We start from the raw sequence: 18463 nt of genomic DNA on the forward strand, positions 1-18463 counted from the left end.
GATTCATATGGCCACATATTTTAAGTTCCCTGATGGCATCATTTCTGCCTGGGAGTTCCAATTAGAGATGACAGATACACTTTCAACGCTTACAGGGAGTGCAGCAAAGCAGACCATGAATGAAACTCACACCAACCCACAGGCCATAGGAATTCACCTTTTATATGCTTATTATGGAAAAAAATAATCACCCAGAAGCCTTGGGAGCTTTAAGAAACAAGCTGCAGGCTGTGCTGGAAGTATTTGCGTACATTCCCCGCCCTCCCCCCCCCCCCCCCCCCCCCCCCACACACACACATACACTCTCTTCCAAGGTACCAGGTTTTGTGGGTTTAGCTCAGGAGCCAGGGCGACCATCCCCTGCTTCCTGGAGGAAGCACAGACTTCATACATTAGAGCTGAGAGATATTGGTGATAGTCTGGCGCAACCTCTGAGCTACCACGCACATCTCCACTTCTTGTCAGTAACATCCTGATAATTTCTACTATGGAAATTTGGCAGAGCTTAGTGATATTGAAACAAAGGGTATATCTGATAAGGGATTATTATCATGACATGATTTCAGACATGAATGACATGTTCATATAATGCCACTAAAATATTTCATCTCTTAGTCTAGCTTCCCAGAGATCAATCTCTGCTTGAAGGAACACCCTGTAGGAAAAAATATGCCATCAAGGCGCAACTCTCCTTCTCTTTTGGAGTGCCAAGACAAAAATGTTTTCGTCCTGTGGCTGTAGCTCTTCTGGCAACTGCAAGAGATTCTCCCACTTTGGGAAGTTGTGGGTTTTTTTGTTTGTTTTTTAAAACATATTATGACTATGGTATTCATGATCTTTATTCATATAAGCATAGCTGAGGAGCTAGAAGGACACATTAGTGAGGAACTGGGTCACATGCCCTACATTAGTCTCGAGCATGAATTTCATTCAGAAGTGCCTTCCATTTCTCTGGTCTCCTGTACAGTCTTCCAAGGCCCTTTATCCATAACCAGCCCTATTCAGAAGGGAAACTCTTAGGAAAATATTTTTTTATTTATTATTGTTGTTATTATGTATTATTAGTTGTGTTTTTGCTTTAGTCTTCTCAAACTGTGGATTTCCTGTTCACTTCCCCTGAGACTCAGAGAGGGCCTAGTGGCAGCCGATGCAATAAATATTCATTGATGTTGATCTACACGTTCCAGAGGACTGAGTCTATAACGGCACAAATTAACATTTGCCAGGCTTTCTGTTCCATTATTATTTATTTTAAGCATTGTGTCCATTCTTCTTCCGAAGGAGAAAGGAAAGAAAGGAAGAGATTGCTTGCTCAATTATTAAACTATGAAAAGATTTATAACATTCCAAGTACCATCTACATTCATGGAATTGCTTTCTTTATTCTTGCTCTTTTCTGTTTCAAATATTAAACCCTTTCCTTCTGCAATGAACTCATTTTCTCCTTTACATTTTTTCTTTTCTGAAAATCCTCAATATAGCTTTACATGAAGATTTTTAATGCTTCTTATTTCTAGCCTCCAAATCTCACACTCAAAGCATGCAGAAAAGACGATGTCTGCTGCCCCTGTTCCCACATCATCCATCTCTATTTCCTCCCACACAAACCTGACTCCTGGCCTCTTTTTCTATTGAAACTCTTTCTTTCCTGAATCCTGGCCCTATAGTCTCTAGCATGGGGGGGTTGCAAGGTCCCCAAGGGTCTCTCTGCTTCCCATCATGCATCTCTAAAATTCATTCTCCATAAAGCTGTCAGAGTTGTTCTTTGAAAACATAAACCGAATGATGTCATCTTGTGTTTAAACCCTTCCAATGGCTTCATACCACATTGAAAATAAAATCCAAACACCTTACACTGGCCTACAAGTATATGTTCTCATCCCATATACTCTCAGCCTTGTTCACTGCACTATAGCCAGGCTCTGCATCTTTGAACTCAGCCAGCTTGTTCCTGCAATAGGGTTTTTTCTGTGGCTTAACTGTTTAATGTAGGCAGTCAGATTGCAGGCAAATTATCTCTTCCCCAAACAGGCCAATCTAGTAAAAAATATCTATATGGTCACTTTCTATTAGAACATTTTCTTCTAATTCCTTGGTAGCATCTATCATTTCTGGTGATCATTTTTTTTTAACATATCAGTTATTTAATCAGATTCTTATAAGAAATTCAGAACACCAGTTTGTGAGGATAAACCCCATTGGTGAGAGCGAACAGAGAGCGGAGGTAGTCCTGGAGCTGAGGAACAGCTTTGATTTTTGGCAGAATTTGTGAGTCCACAGCTTTCTGGTCAACCTTGTGCTGATCTGTAATTTCATATTTCTCTTTCTCTGTGTTGAAGATCTCACCCTCGTGGTGTCTGGGCTTGCGCAGCTTCTTCTTCTTAAAGTAAGCATCATTGAGATGTTTGGGGATTTTCACACCACTGATATCAATTTTGGTGGAGGTGGCGATGACAAATTTCTGGTGTGTTCTACGAAGAGGAACTCGATTGAGGGACAGAGGTCCGGTCACAAGTAGCAAGCCACTGTCCAGCTGCTTCAGGAAAACCACCCTCTTGCCTCTATGGCGCCCAGTGAGGATGATCAGAATGGTCCCAGGAGTGATGCTGGCCTGCAGTCTCCGCACATGCTGACTGAAGGGTTTCTTGCCATGGCTCAGCAGCTTTCGAGGCACATGTTCAGTAGGATAATATCTAGGCATTTTGCGGAGTTTAACCACTCGGGTACCACCATTCTTGTCGCCACCAACTGGTTTTGTGACAGTAGCAGGAACTTTCTCCTTCTTTTTCTTTTCAATCCTGGACTTAGGGGCCGAATACTTCCCCTTGTACATGGCCTTTCGCGAATACATAGCCGACCGGGAGTATCTGCCAATTCCTCTGACGAGGACGGGGTTTCGGCTGCAGTGGGGCTTCCTCTTCTTAGGGGCCTTAACCTTGCCGCTGGCATCTGCCTTCTTCTTGGCTGCAGGTTTCTTGTCCTTAGTGTCAGGCTTCTTTTCCTTAGCATCTGGCTTCTCCTCAGCATCCAGCTTCTCAGTTTTCTTTTCACCCGCCATCTTGCAAGATGGGAAAGAGCTGGTGATCATTTTTTAAAAAAAATATATTTTATTGACTTTTTACAGAGAGAAAGGTAGAGGGATAAAGAGTTAGAAACATCGATGAGAGAGAAACAATGATCAGCTGCCTCCTGCACACCCTCCACTGGGGATGTGCCCGCAACCAAAGTACATGCCCTTGACTGGAATCGAACCTGGGACCCTTTAGTCCGCAGGTCGACGCTCTATCCACTGAGCCAAACCAGTTAGGGCTGGTGGTCATTTTTTAATGATAGTATTATTTATATTTTGTCTCCTCCAATTCAATGTAAGTTGCATAAGAGCATGGAATGCTTGTCTTACTCACCTTTGAAAACCAAGCTTTGAAAATCAAATGACATATAGAATGACCTCAATAAAGATATTAAAATAAATAACAGCATTTATCTCCTACTCATTTTGTCCAATTACTTTCTATTCTAATTTTCTTTAATTATCACTTTCCAATATCTTAATATAGAACTGATGCTACTGACAGCTCTATTCTTGAAATTTTTTGTTGGTCCTTATATTTTCTGTTATATGCTGAGTTTTCTTTTCCCTTCTTCAATTTCTTTTCCAGGTTTCTCATTACAAGTTTGAGTTTCCCTAGTTTTACATAACTGTTTTTCATCTCTTCCTCACTGTATTTCTTGGATATTTGGAATATCCCCATGGCTCTGATGGCTGTGTCAAAGAAAAATATGCCCTGATAAATTAAACAGAGTACTGGGGGTTGGGTTGATCAATGTGATTAGGCGATCTGTATTTACTAATTGGCACTTATTGAAGTTAGGTTCATACCCTCCCATACACACTGAGAGATAAAGGCTATCTTTCTTGATGATTACATTTCAAAGGAATGGCTCCCAGGCCCTTGAGAAAGGCATTCCTGGGTTATAAAACTGGCAAGAGGCTGAGAGAAGATTTACACTTAAAGAGGTAGAGAAAAAATTTACAATTGTAAGTTTTTAAAGCAAGTGCTTTTAGAAAAGAGAAGTCAGAGGAGTAAGGAGACTGCAAGAAAGCTGCCTAAAATTAACTCAAGTGGAGGGGAACAGTAAGGCCACCTTGGTCAGAGGTACTTAGCAGGTTGCCGTCCATATTTGTATGTTCAGACTTGACATCCTTGACAAGCTTGGTCAGTCGCCTGTTGAATACTTCCATCTGAGTATCCCATTTTCACATTCAACTCTTCTTGTTTAAAGGCAAATTTTACCCTTCTTCCCTTTTTCTAAAAACTAAGATATACTTGACATATAACATTATACATTAGTTTTAGATGTGTAACATAATGATTTGGTATATATAGCAAAATAATTACCACAAGTTTAATTAACATACATCAACACACATAATTACAATTTTTTCTTGTCATTAGAGACTTTAAAATTTACTCTGTTAGCAACTTTCAAATATACAATACAGTATTTTTATAGCTATAGTCACCATGCTGTACATTACATTCCCCAGGACTTATAACTGGAAGTTTGTTCCTTTTGACAACTGCACCCATTTCGCTTATCTCCCCACCCCCTGACTTTAGCAACCACAGACTGTTCTTTGTATCTACGATTTCATTTTTTTAAAAATTTAAGCGCAGTCATACAATATTTGCCTTTGGCTATTTCACTTAGCTTCATTTAGCTTAATGCCATCAAGGTTCATCATGTTGTGGCAGATTGCAGGATTTTCTACTTTCTTGTGGCTGAATAGTATTCCATTATATATCTACAAAAATATACCACATTTAAAAAAAATCTATTCATTTATGGATGGACCCTTAGGTTGTTTCAATGTCTAGGGCATTGTAAATAATGCCTCAATGAACATTGGGATACAGATATCGCTTCAAGATAGTAATTTTGACCCTGGCCTGGAGGCTCAGTTGGTTGGAGTGTCAACTGGTACACCAAAAGGTGGCAAGTTCACCCTAAGGTGGGTTCAATTCCTGGTTAGGTCAGAGCAAGAACTTGAGTTGTAAGTTCCGTCCCCAGCGGGGATATGTGGGGGAGGTGACCAATTGATGTTACTCTCACATTGATGTTTCTCTCTCTCTAAAAAATCAATGAAGGCATATCCTCAGGTGAATAATAAATTTTAAAAATAAGTAAAATAAATTTAAAAATACAGTAATTTTGTTTTGTTTTGTTTTTTACAAATAAGTACCCAGAAGTTAAATTGCTAGATCATATGCTAGTTCTATTTTTAAAATTTGAGGACCCTCCATACTGTTTTCCATAGTCATTGTACCAATTTACAACCCCATCGACAGTGCACAAGTGTTTCCTTTTCTCCACATCCTCACCAACATTTGTTATAATTTGTCTTTTTTATAATAGCCATTCTAAGAGCTATGAAGTGATATCTCATTGTGGTTTTGATTTGCAATTATCCTTTTCTTTTAAAATGATTATCTCTTTTTCATTTCTACTGCTTCTGCCTTTGTTAACTGAATGACATTTTAACCACTTTCCCCACCTTTATTCTTTCTTACTCAAATTAGTCTTCTGATAATTTTTCTAAAATACTATATTAAGCACATTTCTGTCCTACAAAACCTTCAATATGCTTCATTATCTGTATGGTAAGAGCATCCATTCTAGAGCTAGAAATATGCCTTAACACTTTGGTGAGTGAGACTTCATACTTTTATAATTATGGTGCTAACTTCCTGGTATTAACCCCTAAGGGGGCCTGCAGAATTCTTAAAATTGAAATTATTAAGAAAAATAGTAACAGGAGGAGAGTGTGGCCCAGTTCTATTGGAAAGGTAGCTTTACAATGGGGTAATAAGTGATGCTAACAATACTTAAAAAAAAAAAAAGATAATAATTTAAAAGAGATAGGAAGTATCTCCATTCATGGTCTCTAAAAAGTCTCCATTAGGTCAGATCTTAGTATTTAATGTTTTTGTTGTCCCCAGCTTACTTCTCTTCTAATATTCCCTACTGAATAAATCCAAAGCAACTTCTATAAATTTGTTTAAGTTTATTTATATTGAGGTGGGGAGAAAACTAGGAACCTATCTTATAGAATGACTTCTAGAAATGTATTTATTGCTCAGCCCAATCATTTGACTGAGATATAATTACTCATGAACTTACCCATAAGCAAGCAGAGGATGGTAAAACAGCTACTTATTATGCTTCAGTCAAGAGGACATTCTAGGATTACTAATGTTTCTTAGAGCATCAATTCGCATCACAGATAGTCATGGGAGAAATGTAATTCAGAAGAAAATGTATCACTTCTGCTGAGCTATCTCCTCATTTTCATTTTATCACAGGGCATTTTCTTTGTTATAATTGCAATTTTTATTGTGAAAATGTTATAGGTGGAATTGGAATTCTTGGGGTGCCACAAAGAAAGGAATTTCCCTAGGCCCCCTTGGGAGGATGGAAAGCTTTATTGATGATGTAAAATTAAGGGAGTTCCCCATGGAAGAAGTCCAATCTTGTCTTCAGCAGTGCCAAAATTAAGGCAACTGCCCATAGTTTCTGTTCCATATTAAAGTGCAGTCCAATCTAGCATCACGCTAGTTTAGCTTGTGTTCCCAGCTACAGTCCACTGCATGTGGGGTCCATAGGGTGGCCACGGGCCATGCAGCAACTTAAGGCCACATGGCTGTGGAGAGAGAACAGGCAAGAGCAAGTGCACAGGGGAGTGTGGGTCACAGAGTAAGAGAGAGTAAGTGCAAACAAGTCGAGCAAGTGAGCAAGAGAGCAAGAACAAGGGAGAGGGACTCTTTGTCTTGGGATTTTAACCAGGGGCTTCTTCCAACCAACCAACTTTTGACTATCTCCCACACTTCTGATAGGGTACACCCCCTAGCCAATCCATTTTTCCCCAAGCTAGACTGACAGATAAGTGCCTTCCCTGCATCACCCTGACTTCTACTATGCATGTCCTTCTCTCCCTCTGTTCCCTGGGCAATTCAGTACTTGAGAGGCCAGGGAGAGGGTGTTAATCCCCTGGGAGGGACAATGCTATCATTCCTTGGGGTGTGAAGTTGTAGCTTCCTGGTGAAATAAATGGGTTTAGGTTTCATAACTGAACATGCTTAACAATGTCTGACTCTCCCTTTGCTCTCTCCATTTGTTAATATTAACTAGCTAATTATGACAATAACAAAAATAAGGATGGGCATGCTATTCTAAGCCCTCAGAAGACAGATGCCAAACTTCATGTGTGTGTGTGTGTGTATGTGTGTGTGTGTGTATTTGTTAAATATTCAAACTAGGCTTATGAATAGTCAGCATAAGAAAAGGCATTTACAGAAATTGAATTGATCAGTGTTTAACAAACTAGCTTCATTTAAGAATGAGAAACCCATTAGGTCTGAAAACACACCAAATTCTGAGAGTATAGAGGAGTTATTGATTCTGAAATAGTGATATTCTATTGGGTATTCTAAATTTGTAGTAAACTATAATATCTAAACCATTCATATTCATTAAGCAATGATGTATTATATTGTATTAAATTCTTAATATTTTATATTTTAATATGATATATTACATATGCTTAATATTATATTCGGTTATTTTGGTCTCTACACATTTTTCAGAATTTTGTTTTTATAAAACTCCCACATTTTCTATTTATACAAAACTATGCTTTATAACTCTACATCAATTATTGGTAAGAGGTTAATTATATGGGTGAACAACATTCATTGCAAAGTCTAGTGATTATAACATTCATTTTCAAGGTCCTAGTATTTAAAATATAATGTGCTATTTTTACATACTAAAATACCAGTGATATTCTACCAAATATGTCAGAAATATTTTTTGTTATTTAATATTTTATTAGTTTAGGAAATGCTAACCACCCCAATAAATAAACCCTGTGCCTTGGTGATTAAATCCAATAGAAGTTGATTTCTTAGTTAGATAAAACCCATTTGATAGTAAGATTTCCTTCTAAGATCAATCCAGCCATTGCTATCCAGCCTACTGATTAGAAGAGAGAGGGTGAGAAAGTACACCTGCTTCTTAAATGTTCTTACCTGGAATTGGCACTGAGAACTAGTTACATGGCCCCATAGGGTTTCAAGGGAGGTGGGAAATATAGTCCCTGTCCAGGCAGATGCTTCCCAGAAACAATTCTATAGCATGAAACAGGATCACAGATTTTCAGAATTCAGGAAATTATAACTTATTGAGGTGTTTCAGCAAAATTTGAAAGCTCAGATGTTTACATCATAAAATCAAGATCAATGATTTATTCAAATTATGCAAAAGCTTACACATTTGCATAGATTACAAGTTTAGATAGCTCTATGCCTACATAGTTGTATTACTAAAAGCTTGTGCTAGAAGAATCATTCTTTCTTGATTTTAAAGGATTCCAAACTACTACAGAAATTGACACAGGTAATTTTGCAACAGAATTTCCATGTACCTATGGTAAAACTAAAGAAAATTGGATATTTTTGCAAAGCATACAGTATATTATGAGTTTCAAAATGTTTTTTAATGAAGATCTCATTCAAGTTGTAAAGTAAGGAAGGCATTATTTAAAGACTAGAAGCCCAGTGCACAGAATTCATGCAAGGGTAGGCCTTTGCAGCCCCGGCTGCCTCCCAGCCCCCTCCCAGCCCCGCCTTCCAGGGCCCTTGTGGCCCCAGCTGCCTCGTGGCCCTGCCCCCTGCCCACACTCACCTTGGTCTGGTGCTGCCCGCATCCACTGTCACAACCCCCAGCTCCCCAGTTCCATGGAACCCCTGATTGATCAACCTGCAGAGGGTGCAGAGGGTGGCCTGGGCCTCCCTCTGTGGGGTGATCGCAGAGCCCCCTAATTGATTGCCCCGTTGGCCAGTCACGTGGGCCTCCCTCTGCAGGGTGATCATGGGGTGATGACAACCCTGACCAGTCACATCACACCTCTGTGGCTGGCCTGGCACCAGTGCATGTCATAGTGTGGTCATCCAGACCGTCATTCTGCTGTTCAACTGTTCAGTTGATTTGCATATTATGCTTTTATTATTATAGATGGAGTGATAAGAAAATATTTGGAACTAGTCAGGGGTAGGGAAATGATGACCAACATCATGAGTCTGGCCAATAGGGTGTATTGTAAATAAAGTTTTATTGGAACAGACCCAAACCCTTACATATTACTACTAGAGGCCCGGTGCACAACATTCATGCACTTGGTTGGGGAGGGAGGTCCCTCAGCCCAGCCTGCACCCTTTCACAGTCTGGGAGCCTGGGGGATGTCCGACCGATGGCTTAGGCCCATGGAGGTGGGAGAGGCTACCGCTACTGCCACTGCTCTCACCAGCTGTTAGCCAGTTTCTGGCTCAGTCGTGCTCCCCATGTGGGAGCACACCAACAACCAAGGGGCAGCTCCTGTGTTGAGTGTCTGACCTCTGGTAGTCAGTGTGCGTCATAGTGACAGTCGTTTTGCTGTTTGGTCAATTAGCATATTAGCCTTTTATTATATAGGATGGCTGCCTTTGCATATTTCCTTTTACAACATTATAGCAGAAGAATTAAGTAGCATGTCCTGTAAAACTGTAAATATATATTATCTGGTCCTTAGCAAAATTTTACCAACCTCTGTTCTACAGGAAGAAATGTCTCCTCACCATTTTACCAACTAGTGCAAAGTCATGCAGAAGTTTATCACCAGCTAGAAAAATTTACACAAAAATATTTTCTTAACTGAATAATGGTGTGTTTCACCCATTTTGTTTTTAATCTCACACTTTTAAAAAATATATCAAATAACATTATCTATTTTTTTTCAATTTTAATGGCTAATTACATTCCCTTCATTTTAGATAGTATTTGGCTTATTATTTTGAGATTATGTTGAATTATTTTATCTGGTAACAATTTAATTAGAAATATAACATACTTTAATAGATTTATACATTTATGTTTTTAAAATTTGTAATATATTTATATATTTTATACCTAAATTATATTAAATATTTGGTTCACTAAAATATTTATAAATTCTAGTCAGAATATCTATTATTCTCATTAAGCTTTAGTGTTTCAATCACTAATAAATCCTCACTAATCTATTAACATGGATGTTTGAATTAAAGTTAACAGAGGAATTAACCCAGTTACCCATCCATTCATACACTGAGTCTCTAATAAACATACACACCTCCTTTAAGAAGCTTCTGGAAATAATTAATAAATAAAAGTAGTGGACACTGAATGAAGAGTCTCTGAAGTCTGGGAATCAAAGCCAGAATAGAGTTATCACTTTCTTCCCTTGTTAGAGGTGAATATGAGAAAAGCTGATTAGTAGTGAATGTTACTCAAAGTAACTGCAGGGAGAAGTGGAAGTTCAGTTCAGATTCTAATTAACTAGACAACCTTAGAAAGGTGTTTCAACTCATTTCTCTGAGCTTTGGTTTCTTCAATTAATGAAGAAGGAACAGACTAGTGATTTCTCATATATATTAAATCTAATCTAAATATACAGATATATGTATTTCAAGGCATTGTGCTCTTATAAAAGACTAGAGGCCTGGTGCATGAAATTCATACACTTGAGGGGGCGGGGTGTCCCTCTGCCTGGCCTGCACCCTCTCACAGTCCAGGAGCCCTGGGGGGATGTCTGACTGACAGCTTAGTGGGCCTAAGCTGTCAGTCGGACATCCTTAGTATTGCCATGGAGGTGGGAGAGGCTCCCACCACTGCCATTGTGCTCACCAGCCATGAGCCTGGCTTCTGGCTGACCGGTGCTCCCCTTGTGGGAGCACACTGACCACCAGGGGGCAGCTCCTCCTTTGAGTGTCTGCCCCTTGGTGGTCAGCAAGCATCATAGTGACCGGTCATTCCACCATTTGGTCATTTGCATATTAGCCTTTTATTATGTAGGATATGCTGTAGATGAGGCCCCCTAGAACCATAAGAAATGCAAAAAATTCACTGTTAACTCATTCTCGAATTGCCCCCACTTAAAATCAAATTGCTCCCCCTGTGGGGTGTGTGCTGCACCTTGGGAACCACTGGGCTTGACACTTTTCCTCTCTGAGCTTCATTTCTGAATACATACACATATGCCATGGGAATTGTAATCTCTTCTCTGCCTACCTCACTGGGTTGTCATGAGGAATTTCTGAGCTAATAAACCTAGAAATGTTTCATCAAGTAAGTGATGTCTAAACGGGAAGGGATTGTTATTTCTAAGCCCATGGGTACCCTCGCAGGTAACAGGTGTTGATTAGGGGAGGAGGGCATGATTGTTTCCTGCGACTGTAGCTATGGAAGCTTTGCAGAGAGTTCTGCAGGCCTCAGCAGGGTGGGCTCTGGCCAGCAGCCCTGTAGCAGTGGCTGTCCCTGGAGGTACTGGTGGTGGGAAGGGCATTAGGGGGGCTCTAGGGGGGTGGCGAGACCTAAGGGGGGTAACTGTCAAACCTTCCCGCTTGGCGCCATTCTTTAAGTTGTATGTGGCTGTTCTGCAGCTGTACCTGCTAAGAGTGAGGCTCCAATCTCCCGGAGTGGGGCGGGGGTCAGGCCAGGGCAGGCTAGGAGGGTGGTTTTAGCTGTGTCCCCAGTGAGGTTCAGCATGCTTCCGCTGCAGAGATGGCACTGCTGCTGTCAGGGGGAAGGGTCTGACCCTTGGGGGCAGCTCAGGCCTGCCTCCACCTGGTTCTGGAGTTGTAGGGAGGAGAGGCATGCCTGGCCCCAGCGGAGGGGACCCAGCAGTGGCGAGCCCCAGGCCCCAGGTGCCTCGGGGGCGATGACGGATGGTCGCCGGTGTGCTATTGTGGGTATCCCTGGTGGGGGTGGTGGGGGAAGAGATTGTGAGTTGGAGGTGCAGGCTGTAGCTACTCCCGAGACTGGGTCTTCTCCCCATCTGGTCAGCCTCTCCAACCCCCCAGGAGTGTGGGGGGCTGGGGTAGGGTGTTCATCTGTCTCCCCGGGGGTGCAGGGGCTGAGGTAGGGTGTTCATGCAGGGGGATTGAAAGAGCTCCCTGTGGCTGCTTCCTCTTCCTTCTTTGCAGTCCAGGGTCCTGTCAGGCACTCTCCTCAGACCCCAGGGAACTTGGTTCCGGCCACCTGCCCCCTGCTGTGAGTGCAGCCTTCTGCTGGTCTGTCAATATGCAAATTGGTCATTACTGTGACACTGTAACAGAGAATTAGCATATTACCTCTTTATATATATAGATGATCAATAGGTAATAGATAGATCTTCCCTTACAATAGGAGGCTCTAAGAAAATGTGCTCAGCCATGAATGTTACTGAAAATTACTACAGAAAGAAGTGGAAAATGATTTGGCCTAAAAAGTTGGGCTTCAGAGTTATAAAATTCAGATTCTGAATATATATATATATATGCCAAGAAACATATGAAAGATACCATCTCACACCTGTCAGCAGAATGGCTATTATCAACAAATCAACAGATAGAGAGAGAGTGAGAGAGAGAAAGAGAAATGAAAAGGCCATGGAACTCTTCTTCTCACCACTAAATATTACAAAATATAAAATACAAACATATAGATCCAATGATTGAAGTAGATGATGAGAGCTCTAGGTTTCTATTCTCTAGTCCATCCTATATTGCTATCATTGATCTTAAGGCTGTTTTTTTATGAATCCCTGATAGAAATCAGCATTTAAAAACTGCTTTAAAAAGTAATATCTATTTTTTGGGGGTATTTTACCTTTATGTGCTTTTGTTTTGTTTTATTATTTTTTATTATTTAAAGTATTGTATATAGTATTACATATGTCTCTTTTCTTCCCCCATTGACCTCCCACCACCCACCCTACCCTCCAGCACATGCCCTCACCCCCCCTAGTGTCTGTGTCTATTGGTTATGCTTACAAGTCCTTTGGTGGATCTCTTACCACCTCACCCCTGCCTTTCCATTGAAGTTTGACAGTCTGTTTGATGTTTCTCTATCTCTGTATCTTACTTTGTTCATCAGTTTATGTTGTTCATTATATTCCACAAATGAGTGATATCATGTGATATTTATCTTTCTCTGACTGGCTTATTTCGCTTAGCATAATGCTCTCCAGGTCCATCCATGCTGTTGCAAATAGTAAGAATTCTTTCCTTTTTACAACAGTGTAGTATTCCATTGTGTAGATGTACCACCATTTTCTAATCCACTCATCTGCTGATGGGCACTTAGGCCATTTTGAAATCTTAGCTATTGTAAATTGTGCTATGAACATAGGGGTACATATGTCCTTTCTGATTGGTGTTTCTGGTTTCTGGGGATATATTCCTAGAAATGAGGTTACTGAGTCAAATGGGAGTTTCATTTTTAATTTTTAGAGGAAATTCCATACTGTTTTCCACAATGGTTGCGCCAGTCTGCATTCCCACCAATGGTGCACGAGGGTTCCTTTTTCTCTGCAACCTCGCCAGCACTTGTCATTTGTTGATGATAGCCATTCTGACAGGTGTGAGATGGTATCTCATTGTCATTTTGATTTGCATCTCTTGGATGATTAGTGACTTAGAGCATGTTTTCATATGTCTGTTGGCCTTCTGTATGTCCACTTTAAAAAAATATAATATCTAGCCTACCACCTTTTACGTTGTTTAAAGTCCCTCTGCTAGTGGAGCATTTTATGACCATTTCCATTCTTTTTTAGCTCCTACACCCACTCCTATAGTTTCTACAGTACTTTAAAAAAAAACCCAAAAACTATTCCATGCATTTTGAAAGATCATGTATAATTATACAGACTTCTTTAATTTTTATTTACCTTTAAATTCATTTGGTCAGGTCTTACCAGTAAAGTGTAAGGTTTTCTTCCTTTCTTGCCCCCACCCCCAACACTTAGTATGGTGCCTTACCAACCACTGAGTGTGCTGTTGCAGAGATTGGAAGGAGGTATGACTTGACCCACCACTCGGTACCATATCTCTAGCCTGCTGTTGGGCCTGTTCTTGAGTGTAGGAATAGTTAAATTCCACACACTTAGTGTGTGAAATATAACCCCTCAGTATTCCTGTAAGATTTTCCTTTCCCTACTACATTTTACTTTAGTCAGAGAAGTGGAGCTGGATTATCATATTGCTGAATGCTATGGTACCCACTTATTCCTTGCCTAATTATTTGGGCAGGGTGGGGAGGTAGTTGTCAGGCTTACAAGAACTCTCAACAGTATCTATGGCAGTCAGGAAAATCAAATTCCTATGTCTTGCTACTATAAAGCATTCTGATAATTATTACTCATCCCTGAAAAGTGAATGACTCAAGAAAGAATATTCTAGATCTTGAAATAGTAAGTTTGCATTTTAATGGTGATTGTGCTGGAAAAGTACTCCTGATAGCTCAGCTAGGATCCTCTGCAGCCCAAAATATTTCCTATTTGGATATTTGAAAAAGATTAAAGAGGCCACTAAATATAATGGCTACTGAAACTTTAAAAACAGAAACAAAAAAGAGTATGCGTGTGTGTGTGTGTGTTTTAAAATGATAAATCATATTTACACCAAAGAAGACAAGTGAATTTTAATCTTCAGATGAACCCAGCTAAGTTACATAGACACTAAAACACTATGAAAGGCCTACTAAGCTGTCCTGAGTCTTATTTGTACATTACTGTCAGGTAAAGCAAAGAAGAGCATATTTCAACATTTGAAAACCCTCTAGTGACAAAATTCCTTATCTATAGTCATTTGTCAAAAGCCATAAAATCACTCGATGTATTAAAAACAAAATGCTCCATTTTGGTAGTCTGAAGATATTTTAGGGACCTAAAAGCTAAAATAAACTGTTGTCTTTATATAAACTTGTTACCAATGCCTATTGAATGGTGGAGTACTCTACATTTTTATTTAAGTGGTGAAGATAGATGATCCATCCACATAATCTCCCTGGTTGTTCCTTAGTATGATGGCCTTTATTTATAAGGTGCGTTATTGTGAAAGGGCTATAGCATTTGGCCAGAAAATAGAACAAAGATACCAGGCTCTGGTGATGATAAAATGAATCTTGGCTACCTTATAAATTCTTATAGTAAGTGACTTACATTTCCGGCCATGTTGGATTGATTTGTAAAGCCTAGTCTTTCCTCCTGTAAGAACTATAAAGGCTAGATTAAACAAACAAACAAATAAACAAACAAACAAATAAATATATTTGAATGCATTGGGGGAAAAATACAAAGTCAGCAGGGACTAGAAATGCTAAGATTATGTAGATACCAGAAAAAAAAGGAATGACAAAGAAATGAGATAATATTCTGTTCTGCTCTTTCCTTCCAAATGCTCACTCATTCATAAACTGTGGCTGAGCAATTACAAAGCTAAACAGACTTTTATTTAGTCTGCTAAAGCTTGGTAGACAAAAGTTGGAGTTAGAGCTTGCCAGAGTGGGATGCCTTTTAGATGAGATTTCTAAAGGTACATTTCATGAGAGCAAAGTGAAAGAGCAATGGAACATTTTATGAGAAAGGGCAAATCATAAAATTTGTCAGCCTTCATAAAACTGAAACCTAGATTTAATTAGTCCATTCATAGATTGAGTTAATCCATGTTATTCCTAGATTAAAAACATGTAAAACACACACACACAAAAACAGGCCCTGTATGGGTAGCTCAGTTGGTTAGAGAATTATCCCAATATACCAAGGTTATGGTTTTAATCTCTGGTCAGGGCACATACAAGAAACAATCAATGGATACATAAACAAATGGAGTAATAAGTCAATTTTCTCTGTCTCTCTTTTTTTCCTCTCTCTCTGTCTCCCTTGCTCTTTCTCTCTCTCTTTCTCTAAAAATCAATAAATAATTTTTTAAATGTCAAAAACAAAATAATTCAAAAATTCTCGATAGAAAAGAATAAAGTCCTTCAGACTTTCATAATACTTCTATAAGTTTTCACACACAGCTATTAACAATTAGACACACGTTACCATACATAGCAAGAAATGCTATAAAATGACAAAAAAATGTATAAGAATATAAATGACAAAGTAAGAACCCATGGGAGATCCAGATTTTGCAGTTATTAAATGTAGACTTTTAAATAACCATGATAAAATATGTTTAAGAATATAGATGACAAGATGGTTAATCTAGTAAAAGGAATCAAATGAAAGTTATAGAACTGAAAATTGTAATAATCATAGTTAAGAACTCAATATATGGATGTGATAGACCAAATATGTCTTTGTCTATTTTTCTCTTTCCCCTCTAGAATACAAGTTTTGTGATTTTGTCTGTTATTCCTCTGAAACATCTAAAATACTAACTGATAAATAATAGATACTCAACAAATATTTGTTAAATGAATAAATTAATTATACCTTGCCAAGAGGTAAATACAGTGGCATACTCTTTTAAGGCCAGAGTTAAAAGCAAGGTGATGGAAAGAGAAGACGTGGGGGAGGAATATTTGTTGGCAGAAGAACAAGAAAAAAATGGAAACAGAAGAGTTGCACATTCACAGACCAAGCCTTCGCTCCGCTTGTTCTCTTATTTGCTGCCATCTACTGCTCTCCGCTTCCCCCAGGATAATGAGACTTCCGGTTGGACATGGTGAGAAATGGTTAAATGCCGCCTGTGGTTTTGCACCTGCTGCACAATTATAGGCTGCCCAGAAGAAAGAGCAAGTTACTACGTTGGTTCAAACCTCCATAGGAGACTGAGAGAAGCAGAAAGTGCCATGAGAAAGCTTTCTTCATTCAAACAGTGCTCTGTTCTAACCTCTGGCAGAGGAGTTGCAGGAAAATCCTGTCTTGGAATCCTCTGCAGTGGTTCTCAACCTTCTGGCCCTTTAAATACAGTTCCTCATGTTGTGACCCAACCATAAAATTATTTTCGTTGCTACTTCATAACTGTAATTTTGCTACTGTTATGAATCGTAATGTAAGTATCTGATATGCAGGATGGTCTTAGGCGACCCCTGTGAAAGGGTCGTTCGACCTCCAAAGGGGTCACGACCCACAGGTTGAGAACCGCTGCTACAGCTTTGCAGTTGCCCCAGGGAGTAGGATTCGAAGGAATGGCTTTCCTTCCCAAGAAGATAAAGGGTCTCCATTGAGGCAGCAGGCAATACAGTTTTTTAATACTGTGTTTTTGAAATTAGAAAAACAAATACAAAAGAAGCCATAATAATTGGGAAAGAAGACATTAAAAGAAAGGGTGAGGAACACCTGGAGGAGCCAAGTAGCCCAGGCAGCTTATAAGCAATGAATTTAACTTCAGAGTTTTCTGTTATAGCTTCTTAAAATACCTCCCAATTAACAGTAAGAGAGAAAGAGAAGGATTCGTTTTAGTTATAAAGTAGTTAGAACGTAAGGAAATGCTGAAAGCAAGTATACACAATAATAATAATGATTAATAATAATAAAAGGCTGAAGCTAAATATCCCCAAAGATATTTTCTGGTCTGTGTAGTGCACACACTTTTTTCTTTGAGAACTTTCTCCATTGAAGTTCAGTGATCGTTCTTATAGAGCAGGGGTCCTCAAACTTTTTAAACAGGGAGCCAGTTCACTGTCCCTCAGACCATTGGAGGGCCGGACTACAGTTTAAAAAAAAACTATGAACAAATTCCTATGAACACTGCACATATCTTATTTTGAAGTAAAAAAAACAAAACAGGAACAAATACAATATTTGTATTTGCATGTGGCCCGCGGGCCGTAGTTGAGGACCCCTGTTATAGAGGGTTCAGTGAGCCCTCTAATTTCGCTGCCTTCTTCTTCTTTTTTTTTTCTTTGATTATCAGCTCAGTGTCAGTGTTGTCTCTGTGAGGCCAATGCAAGATATCTACTCTGGACCTTAGCTAGGTCAAAATAAGAGTCTGAAAGGACATAATTGAGTAACAAATCCAGGACCAGTGGAAGGAGAGATGTTGGGGGCCATGGCCAGAGAGCTGTTCCTAGAAGAACCAACAAGAGTTACCAAAATCCCAGGAATCAAACACATGACGCACACACCCTCATGCCATCTGGGGTGAAGGCTAACTAGTACACACACTGACAGGAACAACAGCTCAGGTTTTGCAAAGGCGCTCTAGAGCATTCTCCTTAATTTATAGACACTAGCACTCTTGGTTAAGGTTTGGGAGTGACCTTAGCAAACTCAGCTCAGAGGGACAACCTCTCTTTCACTGTCTATTGTACTATTCAGAAGTACAGTTGGAGAGTTGGAGTCTCCATCAGTGCAATTCCTAAAAGCTATAAAGAACACTTACAAGGACACTTGGAGGCTTGTGAAAATATTAATGCTTTCCAGAAATGGAATAATTACTTTGCTTAGCTTGTCTGAGATTTTATATAGTTCCGGTTATAAGTGGTTATGGTTTTAATTACAGAATGAGGGCTCTCTTCATTGAGACATGACAAGGGAGGAGGTAGAAGTTAGTGACAGTGGCTTGAAGGATTATAGATAACCCTTTGTTAAAATTATGTGAAAGAACACGCATACACA

At 39.5% G+C, this 18463-nt stretch overlaps 1 protein-coding gene across 1 annotated transcript; it reads right to left on the minus strand.

The window, feature by feature from the left end:
* Nucleotides 1–2121: 2121 nt before the first annotated feature.
* LOC118678462 (60S ribosomal protein L6-like) lies at nt 2122–3058 on the minus strand. Its single transcript, XM_036354200.1, has one exon. The coding sequence runs from the start codon at nt 3056–3058 to the stop codon at nt 2168–2170; it is 891 nt and encodes a 296-aa protein (XP_036210093.1). The 3' UTR covers nt 2122–2167.
* Nucleotides 3059–18463: the final 15405 nt, after the last annotated feature.

This window comes from Myotis myotis, unplaced genomic scaffold, assembly GCF_014108235.1.
Source record: "Myotis myotis isolate mMyoMyo1 unplaced genomic scaffold, mMyoMyo1.p scaffold_m19_p_1, whole genome shotgun sequence".
In the NCBI taxonomy this organism is placed as follows: Eukaryota; Metazoa; Chordata; class Mammalia; order Chiroptera; family Vespertilionidae; genus Myotis; species Myotis myotis.

Excerpts from the sequence above, each read along its gene's own strand:
- LOC118678462 (XM_036354200.1), bottom strand. The coding sequence starts at position 3,058 with ATGGCGGGTGAAAAGAAAACTGAGAAGCTGGATGCTGAGGAGAAGCCA.